This window comes from Curcuma longa, chromosome 11, assembly GCF_044706935.1.
Source record: "Curcuma longa cultivar G26 ecotype Majalengka, Jawa Barat chromosome 11, ITB_CL_G26_1.1, whole genome shotgun sequence".
NCBI lineage: Eukaryota > Viridiplantae > Streptophyta > Magnoliopsida > Zingiberales > Zingiberaceae > Curcuma > Curcuma longa.
Window position 1 is genome coordinate 17,664,813 of NC_133871.1, and position 21,320 is coordinate 17,686,132.

At 36.2% G+C, this 21,320-nt stretch overlaps 3 protein-coding genes across 4 annotated transcripts; 2 read left to right on the forward strand and 1 right to left on the reverse strand.

Moving 5' to 3' along the window:
• Positions 1-318: 318 nt before the first annotated feature.
• LOC141837945 (AUGMIN subunit 3) lies at positions 319-16,892 on the forward strand. Of its 2 annotated transcripts, XM_074725315.1 has the most exons (19): positions 319-574; positions 1,328-1,364; positions 1,767-1,870; positions 2,289-2,484; positions 4,752-4,818; positions 5,015-5,118; positions 6,280-6,364; positions 7,675-7,738; positions 9,204-9,335; positions 11,435-11,504; positions 12,136-12,193; positions 12,273-12,328; positions 13,180-13,332; positions 13,595-13,706; positions 13,783-13,924; positions 15,351-15,426; positions 16,072-16,167; positions 16,305-16,492; positions 16,567-16,892. In XM_074725315.1, the coding sequence occupies exons 1-18, from the start codon at positions 399-401 to the stop codon at positions 16,449-16,451; spliced, it is 1,875 nt and encodes a 624-aa protein (XP_074581416.1). In that variant the 5' UTR covers positions 319-398; the 3' UTR covers positions 16,452-16,492; positions 16,567-16,892. The 2 variants fall into 2 exon arrangements, with proteins under 2 accessions (XP_074581416.1, XP_074581415.1); XM_074725314.1 differs by having other exon boundaries at positions 16,305-16,892.
• A 1,586-nt stretch (positions 16,893-18,478) lies between these two features.
• LOC141839323 (uncharacterized) lies at positions 18,479-19,846 on the forward strand. The gene is made up of 5 exons (XM_074727047.1): positions 18,479-18,483; positions 18,979-19,051; positions 19,115-19,163; positions 19,331-19,454; positions 19,589-19,846. Exons 1-5 carry the CDS (start codon positions 18,481-18,483, stop codon positions 19,664-19,666), a joined length of 327 nt encoding a protein of 108 aa, XP_074583148.1. The 5' UTR covers positions 18,479-18,480; the 3' UTR covers positions 19,667-19,846.
• A 2-nt stretch (positions 19,847-19,848) lies between these two features.
• LOC141839322 (thioredoxin H1-like) lies at positions 19,849-21,177 on the reverse strand. Its single transcript, XM_074727046.1, has 3 exons — positions 21,041-21,177; positions 20,285-20,407; positions 19,849-20,206 (listed from the first exon to the last, which is right to left on the reverse strand). Exons 1-3 carry the CDS (start codon positions 21,125-21,127, stop codon positions 20,072-20,074), a joined length of 345 nt encoding a protein of 114 aa, XP_074583147.1. The 5' UTR covers positions 21,128-21,177; the 3' UTR covers positions 19,849-20,071.
• Between the last annotated feature and the right edge of the window lie 143 nt (positions 21,178-21,320).

Consider the following 21,320-nt stretch of genomic DNA (forward strand, 5'->3'; position numbering starts at 1 on the left):
TTTTTAAATGTATAAATATATATAAAAAATATAACTATAACTATTAATAAATTTTAACAAATAAAATAAAAATAAAAAGGAATAATAAAAATATTTCGATACCAAATAATAATATATATATATATTCTATTTTAAATTTTAATTATTTTAGAAAAAATAAGGTTATTGGTTTGGAAATAGTACAATAATTTTTAAATAACGGCTACGATCGAAGCCGATCAAATGTGATCCGACGGCGACGGTTTACCGATCGCCATCAGATCGAGAGCAAAATCGAGCCGGCAGGCAAAAACCAGCGCCTTTTTTGATTTTCTTTCCACGTCGCGGCGATCTCGGGGCGAATTTGCTTCAGCCTTCCCCCATCCTCTAACCGGCGACGTGGGTTCCGGCGACGGGCGATGAGCGGAAGCCGGCTGTGCGCCGTGCTGGGGGAGCTGGGCTTCGATGGCCAGGACGCGCTCGATCCGGACAGTTTCGAGTGGCCCTTCCAGTACGAGGAAGCACGTCCGGTTCTGGACTGGATCTGCTCCAGCCTTCGCCCTTCCAATGTTCTATCCCTCCCGGAACTCTCACAGTATTTATCTTACCTCTGTGCTGTATGGTCGTACCTATTTAGAGATCTCGTAGCGGTTGAACAAAATTAGGTCGTTGTTGTGGCTTAGGACAGTGAAGCACGAAAATGATGCTATCTTGGCAAAAATGTTACGTCTTTGGGAGAAAAGTCTCCAGTAATTGCCTATTATATGATTGCCAAACCGTACCTTGTTTCATTGGGGAGGTCGCTTACTCCCTCTTATCCTAGCAATTTCAACACTAGAAAATACGAAATTTTTTGACCTCCACCGCTATGCTCGGAATAGAAAAGAGCAATATAAAATTCCAACTTGAAGTTCGAAGATAGTTTTCCATCTTGTCTCATTTAGTACAGAGGCAGCAAGTCAAATATACTGCTGCATATGGGTAAGGTGGCACAGCCAGATAAGTTATTCAAATGGCCAAAACTAGCCTAAATGACCGTTGCACCTAGAAGTAGTCATTGGGTGTCACTATATTCTAACAATTGGGATGAATCTCAGGCTGTATAGGAGGTTATAAATTCTGACACCAAGTGTTATTCTGTGGCATAGCTTAAGGCGAATATGTTGAAAAGGCTATGTCGTTTGACTTGACACTTATTGAACTGATCTGGTTAACAAGAAATCTCCTAGAAGCGAATCCTACTTTCTGGTTTAGGACATCACTTTCTCAATTATAAAATAGAACCTTCTTTAGGATTTAATCTCAAAGGTTAGGATTTTTAAAATTTTGGTTATCATCTTAATTGCAGATATGAACAGTTTCTTCATGAAGGGAAGCTGTTGGAGGTACTTTTTACTCATTCTTATGGTTATATTACTCAATAGAACTTTTTTAGTTTTGATACACACACAGATACTTTTTTAGTTTGGAGATAATTGCTATAGACATGAGATTTGTTGAAGTTTGATAATAACTTTGCTAAAACAAATTCCGTATGAAGCCTCAAGTCGTTTTTTTGCATCTTGAACTTGGTTATTCAAAATGTTAGACCTTAACATTCTCGCAACTTGAGATGGCATTGAAGTGAAACAACAATGAAAAGCACTAACTTTTGATGATTTAGAAAACAACATTAAAATGAATCAGTTGTAATTTGATTATTGTTTTTGTTTTTTCGTTGAGGTATTGCTTAGGTGTGATCTATATTTAACCATATAACAACCTCAGATCATATTTCTTGTATCTAGGGGGAGGATTTGGACTCTGCTTTTGACAGCATTTCAGCCTTTTCAAGTAAGAAAGATAACCAGGAAGCAGTATTTGGAGCTGAAGAAAGGCTAATAGATATCAGGTAGATGCAAGTCTTTCTTCTTGTGACTACATGTATGATGTGTTTGTTGTGCCTATATATATTTCAGTTTATATCATGATAGTCTATTGAAGTCCTAGATGCTAAAATTGTTGTGATCTTAGGACTATTTTCAAGCCAAATGAAGTTGTTAGTTACTTGTGAAACTGAATACATTACTTGGAAGTACTTTTTGTGTGTGTATTGTGGATGGAAATAACAGATGATGTACATTTTGCTAAAGCAGTGGTAGTTCATTGCTGTCAATTTGAATTTATATTGCAGATCTCCATCATCCTTTGTTCAACACTCATGTTAAATGTCTAATGTTATTGTTATTAATTTTATTAATAAATTGGCAGTTGCACCTTGACTTCCAAGTCACCAACTCCTCGCTTCTGACATGATACTTCCCTTTCAGGGAGGCAAAACTTGCTTTCAAAGCAGAAGTAGTAGAATTGCAAAAGCAGCTCGAATGTCAACAGTCAATGTTTGATATACTAGCTAGCCAAGCTTCAGCTCTTATCCAGGGTCGAAGGGCTAGAGTATCAGCAACTTCATCTGTTAACACACAACTTATTACTTTAGATGAGAAGTTTTCAGCAAGGAACTTAGAGGTACACTATATGATATGTTATTTTTCCTTCTTGCACATTTTTTTCCCTACACCTATTTTTTTTTTTCTTGCACACTTTTTTCACCACTCATGTATTCTGCTTTGCTCTTCAGCTATCCTATATGATGATACATTCATAACATTGTCTCTTAGAAGGACACATAGTGTTATTAGGTTTAGTTTGTTAGTTGGAATTAATATTGTTATTCTTGCTGACACGTGCTTGTTCTATTTGGGCAAAACTTTACATCTACAACAAGACTTTGTTATTATGCTTAGGAAGGGAGTCATCTATGTTTGCATGCACTGAGATATTTGGTACCATTCATGGTTTCCTAACTGTAATAATCAGCACAATTGAAATATGTTATTCTGGTCGTTCAATATATCAATGCAATCTTAGTATGGGAAAATGTCATTGTGATGTTCGTGGCAATGTAATTTTGGTGATACCCACCAATCGAGGGTCTATCTTAGCTACCATAGTTGCTAACCAATTGAAATAAAAAGATACTCTTCCCGTACCTACCTATTTCCACTCTTCTGAGTTAGCTGATAACTATTCTGAGCATTTTTTGAGAGATACGTGCTGATATTATGAGAAAATTTGCATTGCATTAAGTTAAATTCACGTAGATACACACCAAAGACAAATGAAATACAATGTAGGATACTATGTTCTTATCCACATTTGTCCTGACTGTTTTCCTAAACCACCCACAAAAAATTTCATGTTCAATCCGCTAGTCCTTTTTGTATTATGAGAAAAATAATTCCTAGTGCTTATATTGTTGATATGCCACCTGAATTAAACATTACTCTAATTTTCAATATAGAGAATTTAATATCTTATTGAGGGTCATTTGAGCCCTTTTTTGTCTTGTTGATTTGCTCACAGGTGATATTCCCACCATTTGGGCCCTAACTCTTTTCCTTGTTATAATCGATTGACATTATTGAGTCATTGATACGTAGATAGTGGTACCCCATGAAAGACTAAAAGGTACTTAATCCATTGGAAACTCAAAAAGGACTCCTAGGCACTGAGACATAGGAGCTACAACAAATAGTGCACATCTTACTTACTGAGATTTAACAAGAGACACTAGAACTATCTTCAGTAGATGCAACCATGAGTGCATGCTTCACTCTTATGTGAGACGTCACAAGACTCAACATCACATCTTGTTCTTCTTGACAAGGGAGAATGATGTAGTTAGGGTTTTTAATTAGTCATTAGAGTTTTTCTATGTGTTTTAATAAGATTTTACCAATTCAGTAAAAAATTGTTTGGATTTGTTAGAGTTTTGGATAACCAATCATCTTTATCTCTAGTTTATAAAATTTGTCCTCTTCATTCATTTGGAGTTTGTCATTTGGCAGCACAAATTTGTCCGTGCTGCATCAGCTCTATTATGTATCATTCAGGAACAAATTGCAAATATATTCACTAAATCTCATATCAAAGGATACAATTGATTTTTAATATCCAAATTGCATGTGTTTGGGGTCTTAACTGATAACAAAGGTAAAATTGGTTTTCAAAACTAAGTCTAGCCAATAGATAGGAACAAAGAATAAGAAGAGAAAATTGGTTTACAAGAGCAACTAAATGAAGTGACTTGATCAAATTCCTATCTATAAATATTTCTATAATTTGTCAATACTGTAGTGTATAATTCCATCAATTGGATATAACAGTTTTCCCCAAATTGAGCCTTTGATTTCCCAATCCCTTGTGTTCCCCCGTCACTGATTTTGTGTCCACCAAATGCACAGTCGTCAGCAGTAAGGTGATCCTCCAGCTGCTTTGCAGCTTGCCACTGCTCTCAAGATGACTTCTGCGTGTTCATAGATCACTTCTCTTACCTCTTTTTCTGTAGTTCATTACTCTGGTGACGGCCTCTCCTGCTCCATCTCTAACATCTCTCAGCCTTTGTCTGATTCACAGCTGTTGAGAGCCACTCCACTGCACTGCCAAGCCTCTTTGAGATCCGTTAGAGATCCACATCATAGTCTTCTTCTTGTTGTGAGGGACTAACATCGCCTGTTCCTCGATTTGCTCTACCATACTCACTAGAGACATTGACACTGAATTGACAATCGTTGTAAATTCTAGCTTGCCTGATGAATAGAATCAAACTTGACTTGTCTCAAGTTTGAGAAAAAAATCGGTGTTTGAGACAAATTTTATTGCCTAACTTGCTTTGATCTACTTTCTCATATTGATATTCACTTGCTTACATCTACTCACGCTGTTGCTTTTAGATGAATTCTGTTCTAGGAAAAATGGCCTCAACTGCTCAGGAGCTGGCTCACTATCATTCAGGGGATGGTAAGTGTCTCTTTGAGTCATTAGATTGGTCATCACATCAAAAAATGAATCACAAAAACTGATGTCTCTTTGTTATCTTTGCATCAGTAGCTCCTGCATAAAATGGCTAATGCATGACCAGATCTTGTAGAGTATCTATGTTTACAGAATAAATGATTATTGACACCATCTACAACTACTGCTTTGTAATATGCAGAGAGCGGGATCTACTTAGCTTATTCTGACTTCCATCCTTTTTTGGTTGAAGATTTAGCATGTACAAGAGAGTTAAATCAGTGGTTTTCAAAACAGTTTCGGAAGGTAATTTTCTCATCTTGAGTTCTGGTCACTTGTTGCAGTTTCCCTGGTTAAGTTACAGTAGGAGATCCATTCTTTTAGTTAACTTGAACTAATTGAAAGTTGAAGTTTACCAAGTTCTTGCTTTCTGAATATTCGCCACATGTTCTAACTAGATTAATTTGACCATTCACGCAGCAGATTAGTAATCTTGGAACAACAAATTTTCAGAGTGTGTTTAAATAGAAACAGAAAGTGCCTTTGGTGAGAAAAAGTTAAATAGGAACATGGCTCTAGTTAAATTAAGGTTCACCCAACATATTCTCTCTACATGATAGCTGATGTAGTGTTCTAGTTATCAGAGTTCTTCAAAGAAGGTTCTATCGATACTAGAAAGTAAAACTCACATTTATGATATATGCTATATAAACTGAGGCAATCATGATTTTTGATACTGTAAAACTCCTGGGGTAAGTAGAAAAACTATTTTGTGGTAAGTTGATGCATAACTTCTTAACTTTAACAGGAATGGTATAGACATCAGTTATGTTTCTTATAGGAATAGAAGCATCCAAGATGATTATTGCCTCCGTTGTCATGATATATCTAGTCCTACCAATGTAAAGGTTGACTCACCTGGTGATTTTGCATAAAGAAATTCAGATCTAAGCCATTACATGATAAGAAAATTACTCTGTGCATCTATGTTTTGGATTATAATTCTGTACTGTTCTAAGTGAACTAATGCACTTTTTGGCATAGTAGAATTGATGAAATTGCTGCCTCTTGTAAAATGTGTGAAAAGCAGGAGAAACAAAGGGTAAATTAGATATATCCAGAGGTAAGGAGTAAATAATATGACCAACAGTATGCTGCTATGGATCTATTAGATTGCATGATCTTATAATTCTTGGGTGCATGCAGTTTCCGTGCATATTACCTAAGTTTCAAAGTAATTTCATCTGTATCTGATTTTTGGCTTTGTTCATTCAGACTTTTTGTGTAACCACTCACTCATTTTTCAAGTGCTGAACACATTGTCAGTAGAATATCTGTTAAGATGAATTCAAACTGAAACTGATGGTTGATTACTGTAAAAAAGTGGATAAATTACTTTCTGATGGAATATGGTTTTTGGATAATGTTATTCTGCTCCTATTGTTGACAACTAATTTGTTTGGTTAGGGTCCACTGCGGCTTGTTGCTGAGGAGGGTAAATCTAAGTGTTCATGGGTGAGTCTTGATGACCTAACAAATTGCTTGATCCAAGGTACATTCTTGATTTAACTTAAGAGTATTCTCACCATCTTCCCTTATAATTATAGTTTTCTTTTTCTATATAAGAAATCAAGTGACTATACAACATGTATGTTTATTGTGGTGGAATTGTAGAAATTAAATTTCTGGATGTTTGCTGTATAGATTTTTGTTGCAGCTTGCAAGTTCTCCATTTTATCAACTTATCACCCAAAAGAGAATTCTATATTTATATGATTAACACAACTTGGAAAAGCATTTGTCTTGTTTGCTAATATGGAGACACACTTTAAGTTGGGAATTAACCATTGAGCATATCTAATTTCATTATTAAGTTCATAAATTAATGAGAATATTTGTTGACAGAGAAATTCTACATGGTAGCCACTAGATTCACAACTCACTTTTTTTTTAAAGTCATCCTAGGAAAAAGATTTGAGGCCATGTTTACTTTTGAGGACTGGAATGCCTTTCGAGAAATAAAGATTGTTATATCTTTAGATTTGGTAACTATCCACATACCAGTTGACTTTGCACTAATCCGATACACGACACTGCATTTGGTATCAGCATGGTTGTCAACTCCGCTGTCTGGAAACGGCGACAACGCTGACGTCCCCGTTTCCGAAACGCTGGGAAACGTTTCCATCCGTGGAAACGCTGAATTCCGCCCCTGCCGCCTTCGCCAGGCCTCGGAAACGCAAGCCCCTCTGCTCCTTGTTCGCCAAGCTCCTTGTCCGCCCCTTCCAGTGGCTCCCTCCTCAGCAAATCCGCCAGCGCGAACACCCCGCCGGCGTCCATCAGCGCCGCTGCCCCTTCGTGCCCCTTCGTGGCACCCCTTCGCCCTGCCGCCTTCGCCAGGCCCCGGAAACGCAAGCCCCTCTGGCTCATAAACTATAGCGCTGCCATGCAGTGCTCCTTGTCCGCCCCTTCCAGTGGCTCCCTCCTCAGCAAATCTGCCAGCGCGGACACCCCGCCGGCGTCCATCAGCGCCGCTGCCCCTTCGTGGCACCCCTTCGTGACGATTTGATGAGGTCTTCGACGTTTCCAAAATTTGGAAACTTCAACTATTGCCGTTTCTCGTTTCCGTTTCCGCATTTCCCGTTTCTCGTCTCCAAGTTTCTAGACAGCATAGGTTGTCAATAGTTCATATCATTCTATTAACATGCACTAATTTGTCATTTGCAGTTTTTTCACTTCGATTGATTAGTTCTTGTAATTATAACACCAATGTCAATCTTTGGCATATATTCCATGCTAGTTTTTTTGGCTTTCTATGTGTTGCTAACAATTCATAATTTTTTCCTCTTTATGAATTTCCAGGAGATAATCAGAAACCTCATCATCATCATAATCGTGTAGCTGAGCTCCAAAGGCTTCGTTCAATGTAGGTGTCTTTATATTTATATATCTATATAGATGTATATTATATGTGTATATTATACCAATGTATTCAATACACACGTTAGAATATCGTTTGTCATTTGTTATTTGTCTAATGAATTCTCCCCAGCAGTTGTCATCTTAGCATAGAAAAGAACTGTTAGCTGTCTCCTGACAGATGATATCTTAAGACGGAAGACACACAGATAAAATATGTGAACTTTTACTTATTTAGTAATCATATGTCTTCCATAGTTGGTGCTATAGAAAACTGTACATTATGTACTACATTGTATTGCCGTTGCATAAAAGATTATTCTACAATTTTCTTCTGCTGATGATTTTTAATTAAATTTTTTTTCTTTAACAGTTAGAAAATTTTCTTTTTGTTGCAAGGATGCTCCTTTTCTATTATTTCTTGGAACATATTTATGTTCTGATTCTTCTGTAAAAAAGTTCAGTGGTGATACAACCTGAGTTCAGTAGTGGGATAAGATCTTGTGTAGCCGACACCCACTAGTTGGGACTCACAGTTTATTCATCATCTTTTATGAGAAAGTCTGTTTTAGAGATTGGTTTGAGATCACTTGGATCTTAGTCTTAGATCTGCTACTGGGCTATTGTGTATGTGCTTAAGTATTTTGCTTTTCCTTTGTTTTAGCTAGAAAAATTGCATACAAATAGAAATTAACACTCATTTCATATGTTGTACACTCTGTCCAAAAAGATCTGTTTAGATGATGAGGACTCAGGAGTCAGGACTTTACAAATCATTCTGGTGGTGGTTTAAGGCGTTAAGCATCAACATATACAGAATTTAACTGGTATCTATGTGTCACTTCCAGTGTAATATAAGATGATCTAGTGATCAGTGATAAAGCATAGCATTTAATGAGGGAATAAGATCCATTAACTGAAATCACATAGTTGTGATTAGATTACTTTAGATGACTATGATGGGTATGAATAAAGCGAAAGGTCATTTTCACTTAGTTGGCCTGTCCTTTATTCTGGACTTCAGTTGGGTGTAGCCTCTACTTTTTCTTGATCTGCTTTTTATGACATCTATGCACTGTAACATTCTCTTGGGCCTAATAAATATTTTAAACCTTTCTGTTTGCTAATGGATCATGTATGATAAATTCCCTTCTTATCATCTAATCATTTCGCTCAATATGTTTGATGGAATAACTTTACATAATTTTTTTTTCACTTTCTCATTTATTTTGGCTTGAATTGCAGGTGTAGTTTATCTTATTGTTTTTCTTTACTAGTACTACTTTTATATGCAAACCTGGCAACTAGTACAAATGAAGATTTCATGAGGATTGATGCTTATGATCCAAACTATGTTTAGTTGACTAGAGATTTATGCTACAAGTGGTGCTGGTGCATTTGTTTTCTTTTGCCTTCTCTCTTCATTCTGACGACACCTAGGTCATATGGCATGTTTTCTACTTTCCCAATAGATTTGCTACGAGTGAGAGACAGTGGGTGGAAGCCCAAGTTGAGAATGCTAAGCAACAGGCTATTCTTTCAATGCTCAAGTCTCAGATATCTTCTGATGAGGCCCACATTCGTCGAGATATAAATTTCCTTAGGTACTGTTTTCATCTATTCCCTTCATGTAATAATATCTGCTGTTGTATTTTTTTCCATGCAGTGTTTATTTCCTTCATTTTCAATTCTAAGCCAAAAATATTATTATCCAAGGCAAAATAAAACTGATTCAATAAAATAAGCTGACACTTTTTAAAGTTGATTTTATGTTATTTCTAATAATTTGAAGTATAATTTTATTTTAGTTCTATTTCTACTTATTCCATCACTAAAGGAGAGCTTTAATGCAATGGTAAAGTTGTAGTCGTATGGCCTTATGATCATAGGTTCGAATTGCGGAAATAGCCTCCTGCAATGCAGGGCAAGATTGTGTACAATAGATACAATGTGATTTGGCCCTTCCCCGAGATCTACATTAACGGGAGCTTTGTGTATCGGACTGCCCTTTTACTAAGTCCGTCACTCTTTTCCAAATCTTTTCCACTCTCGTTGTTGAATTGCCTCTTGAGGTACCCAACTATTTGAGATGGTCGACTCAGGTAAACCAGGATGGGGATTACAGATCTATTCTGTTCTACATCACATTCACAACTCCATCACTGTCATGGTACTATTGACATTTGGATGAACCATATTTCTGAATCATTATGAAATTTATAAGAGTTAAATTTTTTTATTTGTAATATTGCTCTTTTATAGCACCACAAAATTCAGTAAAATATCTATTTCATTGTCATTTGTTAGAGGGATGCCAAGTTGGGGTGCTGATAAGCTTGAAATTGCTACTTGAATACATACTGAAAAACTTTAGGAATCTACATAGTTAGGCTTTATTTTTTTAATTCATCATGGCATTTTTTCTAAATTCTGTTATTTGAGTTATTAAAAGAAAGTCGTTTATATTTCATTTGGGGGTTTAATGATCCAGTCATAATGTGTAAAAAATGGCTCATATTCTGGATTTATAAATAGAGGGTTAGGATCCCGTATAAATCTTTCATCTTTACTTTAATAATACAAGTTTCCCCCTTCATTCGTTGAGAGTTGAGTTTTGGTAGTATGATTTGTTCGTCCTATATCAAGTGTTGTCAAAGTCAAATTCTTGATTCGGTCTTGGTACGAGTTTCCCTAATCTATTCCACCTTGATTTTCCTGCATTTGATGCAATTTGTTTTTCTTGTGTCGTCCCTTTCGCCTCCCTTCATTAGATTGGAAGTAATGACCCCTTCGGTTGATCTCAAAGCCTGATTAGATTCTTCTCCACTATGCAAATGTCAACCCTTTGTAGGAGATTAGATACTGCCTTTTGCCATCCTGTTTCCCACCATTACCTTTTTCACAAAAGCTGAAGCTTCCTTGTAGGTGTATCCTTGTTCTCGATCTTCTCAACCTTTGTCAATCGAGGAGCTATCTTTGACTTTTGCTTCGACGAAGACTTCCTCTGCAGGTGCCACCTATAACTCTTTTGCAGCAGCCACAATTGCTCAACTCGCATGCTGCAGCTAGCATAGGCAACCTGCTACAGGTTGTCCTTTTAGTCTTCTCTGAGAACAATGGAACAGGCCCAGTAGCCATTGCACATGCTACTTTTTCTGTGCGTTGCAATCCCTCAACAGATGCCTCCTTGCTGTTATTATTGTCACCACCTCCTTCCACCATTGCTGCAACATCCCTAGCAAAGGAATTAGTCAATCAAAACTTTCGAGCATTCGAGCACTGATATTTCCCCTCCTTGCCTAATCAATGTCGTTGGTTGCTTCAGAAGCAATGACCGCTTGAGTCGCAACCTCTTGTGAGAAGATGAGAGGAAACTGATATGCCAGTTGATGATCTGTTTTTATGAGGATAATAGAAAGATATCTGAATGCAGATTTGTTATTAAATGATAACCCACCTAAATTGCCTTACACTTGAAATACTATCCATCTTACAGTATAAGAAACATGCCAGTCTTATGCATTCTGTATTTTTGACGTTATCCATTTTTATAGAGGTAAGAGAATGTGTTGAAGTTTACTTGATCTACTGCTTTTCCAAGTTGAATTAAGCATTTATTCATTGCATAAACATGTTGCAAGACTGAAGCCAGTGATGACTTGTATCTGCATAACCTTTGGTGCCTCATATATTAACTCTGCAGGAAAAAGCATTCGGAATTGGCTGGGGAGCTTTCCAATCTCTCCCACAAAGAGCAGAAGTTCTTAGCTGAGGTATTGTTTTTTCTAGTCGTATAGTGGTTTCTCTTAAGCTTCATCATCCTGCGAAATAAAATTAGATGCTAAAATTTGCATTCTGAATTTTTTAATAATCATTTGAGTGCCCTGATTTTTGGAAAAGTTACTTCTGTTTTCCTTTATTTCATGGTTGTTAGAACAGTTGACATAGTCATTTTATTTTATACGTGAGTATCATATTCGAGATGTTATACATTCGATGTGTTGGCTTCACTAGGAATACATCATTCCACTCAACTTCTGTATGAATGGTCTCTTATGACTAACTTGGAATTTAAGAAGGGTGAAATTGATATGGATAAAATGACCTACTATTCTTCTGAGTTGTTGAGATGCTAACACATCTTATGAGATTTTAACCAGGCTTTGTCGCACAACTTTTTGGAACTAATACAAAAAAGCTCATGCTGCATTGCATATGATGTCTCTAAAAGTTGCTACTCTTCCATATATTCTGATCTATAATGCACTATAGTGTTGAATTAAGTAATCCAACTGCTATTATTTAGTATGATTCATAGATTGAATGGTTAAATCTACTTATTTTGTGCTTGTTTCTTTTTTTAAGTTCTGACTTCACTTCATCCCTCATCTCCTTTTTTTTCAGGTTATTCCACGCCTTTGCTCAGATCTGGCTCAGCTGCAAGACACATACATTTTGCAGGGTATGTGTTTGAGAACATAAATCAGAAATTTTTTAAAAGAAAGGTATCTTAATGATCTCTCTTTGTTGTGTACTTTTAGGAGATTATGACCTAAAGGTTATGCGACAGGAGTACTATATTAATCGGCAGAAAATGGTACGTAGATTCCCTCAGAATTAGGTGTTTTGTGGTTTCTAGTATTTCCAAATGGTCCTAATGGAGTTATTAAATTCTAATATATGACATGTGGCTTTGTTTTTCTTCAGTGAGCAACTTACTCTACTTGATCAATTTGACATATTCCCTATTACACAAAAGGCAACATTAATCTTAAATAATTGCACTATTGATTTGCTAGGGTTTCCTTTAGGCTATCAATTGGAACCTTTTAAGATCCTATTAGTTCATTTCAAACAGTAATAATTTTTAGGTGACTGTGCGCTTGGTTATGTTTGTGCTGTATAGAGTAATTACCATCTTCTTTGATTAGAGAAGGGGACAGTGATTCTGGAAGTTAGATAGAGCGAGCACTTGGTCTGTTGGTCATTAGTCATGACTATCACTTTGGTTATGTTTGTGCTGTATAGAGTAATTACCATCTTCTTTGATTAGAGAAAGGGACAGTGATTCTAGAAATTAGATAGAGTGAGCACTTGTTCTGTTGGTCGTTAATCATGACTATCACAAATGTTAAAACTCACCACAAGTTACATTCCATATAGATGGAACACTGATGTTCCTGTCCTATCTGATGCCTTGACCATACCTATATTATAAGATGGATTTTTTGAATCAAAATGTGTGCCTTGATGTTTGTTTTATCTTTTATATATTCAAAATTCCAATGTGAGCATGTAAAATATTGAAACAGATATTTAAAATTGTCATCAATACTATTATTTTGCATCTCATCATTCTATTCCAAGATGAATCTCATATCTCCTGTTTTCACCTTTTTGTTTATATCAACAATATTGAATCTTACCATGACATTTTATCTCTTGCAGTTTATTAATCATCTAGTCAATCAACTTGCCAGACATCAATTTCTAAAAATAGCTTGTCAAATGGAAAGGAGGACAATACTCGGGGCATACTCATTGGTTAAAGTCATTGAGTCAGAGTTGGAGGGCTATTTATCAGCAGGAAATGGGCGTTTGGTATGCAAGCATATGCTTACTGTTTTCAGCATGATATGTACATGCCCGAGCTTTTATTCTGTGTCAGTTACATAAAGTACTTGCAAAACTAAATTACGAATTAGTGATTCTTGTTCCCTGCTCTCCTTTAATTCTGTTTGTCTATCATCATAAGAATTCTGTTTTGACCCACACTTTCATTTGTTCATGTATCAGAATGATCATTCACCTGGACTTTCTTTTTTCTTCATACTGTTTGAATTTTTGGTGTTGCTTTCTGTAGGGTCATTGTCTCTCCCTTATTGATGCTGCAATGGAGGTACAAGAACATGGAGCAGTAGATGACCGTGACACGTTCCTGCATGGTGTACGCGATCTTTTAAGCATCCATTCCAGTAATAACCTAACCCTGATCGCTAAATACAACTTTGTTTTAACTCAAAACTATTAAGACATTCACCTTTATTTTAGATACTTCGGCTTCCTTTCCAAGTTATGTATCAGCACATGGTATAGTTCAGCAGATATCAGGGCTGCAGTCTGACTTGCTGTCTCTTCAATTTGAACTTGAAAACACTCTTCCAGAAGACCGAAGGAGATGTATCAATGAGCTGTAGGTGTTTTTCATTTATCATTTGCATCAAAACATAAGTTTGTGATGCTAACTTATATTGCTTGTGACTTATCAAACTCAACTAGATTGCATGGATGGAAAATCTACCCATCTGGCTTTCTATTTGTGATATCAAGTTTTACTCTGTATTCCCTTGTTTGTTTTCCTGATTGGATGAGAAGGAATAACTAAGTAGTTCAAGGTTGGTGTCGAACCATTAGTTTATTTTTTAAAAAACATATTTTTAGATTCAGTTAACTGACGAAAGCTTCTCTGCATGGATGATAGAGCATATGATCAACAGTGAAATTAGATTTCAAAATCTGGTTGATAACACTGCACCATCTGCCCCCTGCCTGCTTTAGAAAGTCTTTAATGTGGTTCATTTCTCCATAGCTGTACTCTATTAAACCCAATAACCAGCAATCTGATAACTTATATCTCTGGATAATCTCATGCTTGAATAGCATGTGATTCTTGGATGTTTTATAGCAAAACACTTCTGTTGGTTTCTATCTGTACTAGTATTGTGAAATTTGATCTATTCAGGCACCTATTGACAGCTGTCTGTGTGTGATTTAGGAATGAAAATCCTTTATATTAATTTATGTGGAACCATTGTTACATGTTTTTTCCTATGTATTCAAATTAATTAGAAATTAAATGCTCTTAAGTGTTGCCACCTGTCTACTTAATTTAGATTGAAGGCAGTTAATTTTAATTATCATGTCATTGAAGCTATTATACATCTTTTATATTTCTCTTCATCTGCCAAATGACATAACTGCCGCTACAAAGTTGTTCATTGCTTCTACACTAGTTTGTTGTCTTCATAAATCTGTCATATTGTTTTTCCCTCTTAATTCCATGTTTCAAATTTTAAATGATGCTTAGAGTGTGCAAAATGAGGTCGCCATATATACATTTGACAAAGTCATCAATGGTACATTCCTAGATTTGTATATCAGTATTTCTCACAAGCTTAAATTTATTCATGATGAAGGGCAGCCATTTCATGAACATTATATTTAAAAAGGCCCAAGAGAAAGCAGTAATATTTCACATTAGCAGAGTTTGGAAATGTAGTGTAGTGCTCTGAAGTCCACCACATCATTATTTTGTACACAAAATAATTATTGTTATTAGTATTTGATGTGATATTGCTGAAAAAGTTTGGAACCAATTTTTTCTTTAGTCACTTAACAGCCTGGCTTATAATTCACCAAGCTAACAGTGTGTAGGCAATAAAAACCCTGTCTTTAGTCATCTTATTTGTGCATTTTTTGAGTCTCTGGGATATGTATAATTATTACGCGTGCACTAGTTTTTGTGTGTCATATATAACATTTTCATTTTATAATATTTCTTCATTTTGTCTGTGTAATGCATGTTCAATACATGATTCTGGCATGATGCCAATTGACAGATGCACCTTAATTCAAACTCTGGAGCAGCTGCTTTTTTCATCTTCTGCAACTGCAGAGCCATTGTTAACACCTAGGGTATGTTTTTTCCTCGCGATGGTTAGCAATTCTCGAGAACACTGTATTTCATGTGGTCTTGCTTGAAACATGTCGCTGTTTCTATTATTCTTTTGATTGAAATAATGTTGATTGTATAGTCAAAAATATGTTGAAGATACCAAGGTCACAAACAGAAGTCAATATATCTTAATCTCAGGATAACATAACAAGAAAGCAACTTGTGAAATAATGTGCTTGATGTTTCTTTTAAGTCTGTTTTCAGAAGTAATTTTTCCATGAGGCCATGGTTGTGTATGTTTTTTTTTTTGTGTGTTTTCAGTATAATTATGTTTCAAAAATAATTTTTTTATACAACATACAATCCTAGAACAACAGAGACCGGATTAATCATTGCATGGGCTGATTCTTTAAGTTTTGTCATCAACATGTGTCTAGTTAAGAATCATTCTATCTCCCCATCATTATCTTAAAAAATGCACCCAACAGCGAGTTTGATTTCAAGGCATTGATGATCAATTTTCCTTCTGCTCGTCTGGCACTCAAAATTCAAGTACCTTTTACTAAACTTTGAGATATACACATGTTTTAACTCTGTGCTGCCTGTGTAAGAGTATCAACTATCTTCTCTTGTATGGATTATATGACTAATTCCTTTGTTGGTAGCCGTTGATGCGAGCAATTGATGACATGGAAAGGGTCAATTCTCAAGTATCTGCTTTTGTTGAAGAAGTGACAGAGGCTCATCGCCAGAAGGCTGAGGTATGACACCTTTAAACTTTTGACATAATGACTTCCAATTCTGCTAAAACATTCCTATTAGAATGACAATGTCTTTTCATCTTTCCTCGCTTCTTTGCTCCTTGTTGGTTGGGAATCTGATGGCAACCAACTTACAGATTGTCAAACATCACCCACACGAAGTCGGACGGGAGAGGCAGGTGTTTGTGGATTTTTTCTGCAACCCAGAACGTCTCAGGAATCAGGTCAGAGAACTGAATGAGGTCAGAGAACTCAACGCTCGCGTCAAGGCTCGTCCAGATTGAGCCCCGTGTGGCAAAGCTTTCCTTGTGCCACGTTTAATACTGTAAGTTAGCAACACCAGTCGAAGCCAAATCGATTCCTATTCCCGGTTATTCTGATGTGTACAAGCTCTTCCAGGCTTTCTACTCTGCATATGAGTGGCAGTTTCTAGGATGATAACAATGGGCTTATAGTCAGCTGTGTCAAGAGTATCAGAATATCTAAGAAGCGGCCTTTAGCTATAAAAAAAGCCTGATTTATCGAGCCAGTCCAGGACATTTTTAGTGAGACAAATCATCTGCGATTTTTTGTGTTAATATTTTGTTCATGTAACTTTGTACACTTTTTGCGTTTAATGTATGCCTTTACCAGGGAAAATGTATCTGTATCTAAATGATCTAGTTCCATATCCATGAAGGATGCTCCTGTATGTTGATAAGAGATTACAGATTGAGCTGTGTTTGTTGTCCAATCTATTCATAAAATTCAGTGGTCGATATGCTTGTTCAACAACGACCGAATATTAACAATGGCAGTCCGGATCGGATCCAATAAACAACTTAGTATTAGCACAAGATCTATATCATAATATTTACTTGTGTTTTATAGTTGGTAGATGATATAACATAATCTTCCATTTACTTATGTTTTATAGTTGGTAGATGATATAACATAATTTTCCTCCTTTATTCAGGTTTGGGACTGAACATGGTCAAATTTATTTGCCACCAGTGCAGTTCTTATGGTGAAATATTGATTAACCATTTATTTAAAAAAAATAAATTATAAACAATATGATGTATATATATATGATCTAGGGGTGTCAATTTGTGTCTAAGGTGCCAATTCAAATGGATGAGTCGGATGGATTTGAGTTGAATTGAAGAAATAGTATTATAAAAAAAATTAATCCAAAATCAATTTGAAAATTATAAATTCAAATCTGGAATAAATCAATTTGAATAATTCGATCAATTTGATTTGATTTTTTATTATGTGTTATTATTATTTTTTAATTAAATAATTAAATAAAATTTTAAAATACATAATAATAATATTTTAATTTAAATACATAATAATAAATTTCATGTAAATTATATGACAATTATATTCGATGAATTTAAATATTTTAATTTAAAAATTTTATTATCTAAATTATATCTTAAAATCTTAATTTAGATGAATCCAATCAACTGGAATCCAATTTAAATTTTAAATTTTTTTTTCTGATTAATTCAAATTCAATCCGATTTGATTTGAATCATAAAACTCTCAATCTTAATTTGCTATTTTTGATATCCACTTTTTTAAATACTATTTTTCTTAAAAACATCAAAAATATTAAATTAGTTTAGTTATAAAATCTTTTTCCAAGCGGTTCAATCACAAATGTTTGTTCAGTGGAATCTATCGGAAAGAAGACCGAAATGGATGGACCAACAACAACGTGATGAGCTGGAATTGGTGTTAATCGACCCGAAGTTGGAACGTTCCATTCAATGAAAAGAAACGCAACTCTCTCTGTACTCACCCAATCTTTATTAAACGTTTCAATAAATCAAATTAAAATTTTATAATTAAAATTCAATAAGATTTTTTTAAAAAAAACAAGCACTTCACGAGAAGTGTTAAAGAAAACAAACCGGTAGCTACCGAGTCAAACTCAAAGTCAACGTCATATTCTGCCACGAGTGTGCACGAATCTTCTCCAATACAATAGCACAACTTAAAATCCCACATCACCACCGTCTATCTGTCGATCACACCCGTCAAATCATGTCACGTCACAGAGCATTCTTGGACAAGATCCCGCAATCCATCGGCCTCGTTCCCACTCGAGCAGAAGGGCATGTTCGTAATAACACTCTCTTTCTCGCTACTTATTAAGAATTCTCCCGATGGCGGTGGTAAGCCCTTCGCCTCCACGGCCGCCGCTTATAACGAGGGTTAACCGTCGCCGTTTAATTTTCTTCTCGAAATCCGTTCTCTACTCCTCATTCCCTTGGAAAAGCGGTTCTTTCGGCTGGAAACGGTGGCATCGGTACAAAGGTCATGGTTGCCTCGTCCATTGCTTCGGCTTCTTTACTGGAAGAATTTCTAATGGTTCTTGAATTGCGCGTCTGAATTTGGGAAAGCCACTTCTTTATCTTCCTTGGTTTCTTTATCTACAAACCTGAAACAGGCATTTGCAATTTTTTTTTCTCCATTTGCCTTCTCTGTAACTCTATTTTGAATATTCCTTCGTCTTTCTTGTAGATTTTCTGCGTGTTGCACATGCATGATGCTTGATCATTTCACAGTTTTGATCATCCATTTCATACCGAGCTAGTCATCCAAGTTGTAGTCTAAGTAACAAATTGCAGTTGGAAAAGCCACTGCAATGAAGATATTCATTCAAATGTTAGACTCTGCTCTTGTGACATATGGAAGTTTGTGATGAGATGCATTAGTATCACATGACTACTATTTGTTTTGTCCAATTAGTGTTCTTTTTTCTTGGACTCTTTTAATCTCAATTTTCAGTGTCTCATAGCATAAATTTGTTTTCAGGAGAGGGAAGCTAAAAAGGAAGCTTTCAGGAAGTATTTGGAGTCGAGTGGTGTGCTGGATGCTCTCACTAAAGGTTGGCATACTTACAAATTGATGATATGTTTGCAGTGAATAATGACAATATTATTCCATGTAGTTCTTGTTGCACTTTATGAAGAAAACCACAAGCCTTCTTCTGCCTTAGAGTAAGTTCTTGAACTATTTTAGTTGCAGTCAGAATGTATAGTTGTTTTATATTATGATTTATGAACTTATTGGAACATTACAAATAATTACAATGTTGTAGCTTCTTATCTGCCATATAACAAGTCTTTGGAAGTTATAGAATGTTAAACAGATACTTGGTTTTCAGGTTTGTCCAACAAAAGTTAGGTGGCCGATCGATTTCTGATTACGAAAAGTTGCAAGCTGAAAAGTCAGATTTGCAAATGAAGTATGACGAGCTCGTAGAAGCTCACAGAGAAACATGTAGGCAGGTCAGTGTTTCTATTAATGATGTCTTCAGCAGTTCAACCTCCCAACATTTTTTAATAGTTATATCAGAAATCCTTGTCTGAAAGTTATTTACTTATTGCTTAGGTTGTTTATCCCTTCTTGTGCTCAATTGCAGCTTGAGGAACTACAGAACTTGAAGATGTCAACAAACAAGGACTTTACCGATGGAGATAAAACTAGAGATGGATTGTGAAGGGCTACAAGGAATTTATTACATGCTGGTTCTAACAAATTCTACAATTTGTTTGTGAGAACTTTTTTATGCAACAGATCACAGGAAATGACACAAACAAAACTAGTGTATATGTACGCAAATTGTTGTTCATCAGCTACTAATTTTGCTAGTAATGAATCATACGGGCATTCCCTTCAATGTTATTCACTGATGATATACATGCTCTATCTTTGTATTGATCAACCAAATAGTTGGATTCCAGTGACATGAGAATATTAACAGTGTGTCTGGGACTTGAAAGTTATAGAGAAAACAGATTAAAATCTAGAGGGCATTCTAAAACCTAAAGAGGAACTCAAGATGGGCATACAATCTAGTGGTCTGAATTTTTATATGTTTGTACCTTTTAACTCATTTGACTACTCAGGTGGGCAGGTGCAGCTCAATCCTCCTTGGCAGTTCTTCCTTCTGAGCACCAACAATCTTGTCCACGATGGTTCCCTCCTTGAGAAAGACAAAGGTCGGCATGGCATTGATGGCCCAATCTTGGGCGACCGTCTGCCATTTCATTGTTTCAGAAAGTAGCAAAGGTATGCACCGAAGAGAATTTTAGTGTGATGCAGGACAGCTACTTACCTTCAGTTCGTCAACGTCGACCTTGAGAAAAATCACATTCGGGAGCTTCTTAGCAAGATCCGCAAAGATTGGAGCAATCATTCGGCAAGGCCCGCACCATGAGGCTGTGAAATCAATGACCACCTACAAGTTCATGGACAAAAGAGTTCACAAGCTGAATTGGAAATGAAATGTGCTTATGCATGAGAAGCAGAAGAAAAGAAATCAGCTAAAAAGGTCCTCAAAGGAAGAGGGGGAAGAGCAATGGAAGAGAAACAAAAGGATCAGTCTACAGTAAATACAAAACATGTCATTACATCACTAAAACAGAAATTCCTGTACGCCGAGAGAATTGAGAAGGTAAACCACTGATTTCTATGAATCAGGATAAGATTCATTAGCTAGGCTTCTCTTTGAGCACGCAATCCAATATTAGTCATGCTATAGCACTGAGGCTGAAGCACATATCAAAGATAAAACTAAGATTCGATAGTTAGACTGGGATCGTGAAGTATATCAACATCAACTCCTCACATCTATAAGGAAAACAAACAATTTTACTGCGCAAGCAGTTAAGACCGCAAAAATCACAATAAAAACCAATAAAAAGGCGAAGCCTCATTTCAGAAAGGATCGCTTTTGAACGAACAAAATCACTATTCGGCGATGTGGCCCTTGAATTCAAAGAAACAAGTAGCACCGATTTAGATCCAGATTACCAGATCAATCACGGTGCAGAAAATGAAACCCGAGTCGAAGGGAGGAGCGGACACCTACCAGCTTCTTGGACTCATTAGCTAGCTCGAGTTGCCGGGTCCATTCCTCCACGGTGTGGCAAGCGAACACAACCCCTTCTTCCGCCATCGCCGCCCCAACTCCTTCCTCCTCGGCAGCGGCGACCCGAACGAGATCGAAGGCTCAAAACGCCGTCGGCGCCCGACATTTGTAGGCGCAGCATTGGAAAAATCTACGAAAACGCCACCAGCAAAAAAATAAAAATAAAATTATTATTATTATTATTATTAAAGATCTTCTATGATAATTAAGCAGCCATTAG